General features: G+C 50.5%; 1 protein-coding gene across 1 annotated transcript in view; it reads left to right on the top strand.

Annotated features, from left to right (window-relative positions):
- Positions 1–345: 345 nt before the first annotated feature.
- LOC135388665 (band 4.1-like protein 4) overlaps positions 346–1,703 on the top strand; it is a 100,406-nt gene continuing 99,048 nt past the window's right edge. The window contains exon 1 of the mRNA XM_064618368.1: positions 346–622. Coding sequence (XP_064474438.1) covers positions 539–622 — 84 coding nt within the window. The 5' untranslated portion in view covers positions 346–538. The remainder of the gene's footprint in view (positions 623–1,703) is intronic.

Below are 1,703 nucleotides of genomic sequence, written 5' to 3' on the forward strand. Positions count from 1 at the left end.
CTTAATGCTTACGATTTTGTGTTCGAGGACGTCGTTCATGCATACGAACCTAGGAAGTCACACGCATCATCCGGGCAGCACTCCTTAATTTTTCTTCTGTTCCGCATTTCAAACACGTTACTCCCGTCGGAGAGAATGAACACGGCGATCCGGCGATCCCGAGAGGGAAACTGAAAGTTGAACGCAAACTCTACAGGGGGCAGAAGGAGTCCATTGCACCACCAACCCACGAGCGCGGGGGATAGCGAAACCCCCCCAACGAGGGAGAGAGAACCCACGCGTCGAGAGAAGGGAGCTTTGGATAAACAGGTTGCTTTCTCTCGCCGCAGTCCATCCATCGTCTTCTCATACCTCCGGCGCGAACGTCCTGCAACAGGTTGCCGCTGCCGCCGGGATGCGCCATAACACCACCAGCACCACTTGATACCGGATTATATTACTTTCTCGTGTCGTCTGCTTGCTCTTTGTGTGTGTGACTTGCAACAACTGACCCGACTGTGTGCTGTGCTCGTGTGTGGATGCGTGTTGGATTCGCGCGATGAAGTGTTTCGGTGAGAAGCCCAAGTCCTACCACTGCAAAGTGGTGCTTTTGGATGAGACGGAGCTCATACAAGAGATACAGGTGAGAAGTGACGTCGGATATTGTTGTCTTATACTCAGTGTCACAAGAAGAAAGAGAGAGGCACGTGATGCGGGCTTACCGGCTTCTCGGTGACACTTATAGTTTCCGCAGTATAGAAAATTCAAGCACACCCCGGTTCGATATTTCGCTTTGTGAAGCTGTCTCTACCTGGTGTGGGTAACGATCACGCGATATTTTCTGTCCAAATTGTGAGTGTCGCATAACGCAATTACCCGTAGTGCACACTGAAGCCACACAACACCCATGGGCAGTGCACAGTAATTTTAGCGCGATGACTTCAGCTGCGAGGAGTGTCACATTCGACAACCAAAGCCTCACACTCATGTATACATCCATGAAAGCACCATCAGGTATAACCCAACGGCGACTTTCCAGTGGCGTACCAGACCCCCAAGCACGGGGGGGGGGGGTCTAAAAAATTGAGATGGGGTTCAGTTACGTCATAACAGCTTAACGTATCATTACCGGCATGTGTCTAAAGGTGAAATAGCAAGGACATCCCCCCCCCCCTTACTAGGGGTACACGGGTAAAAAAGTTAGGTGTGGTGTCGCCAAACATTTGGGGGTGTAGGGAGGTCTGGATAAATCACAGCCCCTCCCCCGACACGACGGACAGTAATCCTTACTAACAGATCCCGACCATGACGAACTGACACCAAGGAGGAACCGTATATAGCGGACGTGATATGTCTTGTCTGGAGTGGTATCTTCCTATTCTTTTTACTGCAAGACCATAAGGTAACTTTTAGGGAGAAACTGACGATTTTTGTCAATCGGTAAGCAAAGTGAGACGACCTGAGCCCACGCCTTTTATGTCCCTTCTGCCTGGTCGATTACCAGGAGACACTCCCTGTTCCATTAAAAGCGTCCGCGGTCAGGCCTTGAAACGATCGTGCTATTGAACCCATCGCCAATCACGTGCTCGGTGGGATTACGACTTACGACGGTTGCGCTGCCCATATTTATACACACTTGGCACACGTTACTCCCTTTGCATTGTGCGTATAGACTGTACAACACGCCTCTTCAGCAGTGTTGATGGACACACTTTAATCGACTT

Source organism: Ornithodoros turicata, chromosome 3 (genome assembly GCF_037126465.1).
Source record: "Ornithodoros turicata isolate Travis chromosome 3, ASM3712646v1, whole genome shotgun sequence".
NCBI lineage: Eukaryota > Metazoa > Arthropoda > Arachnida > Ixodida > Argasidae > Ornithodoros > Ornithodoros turicata.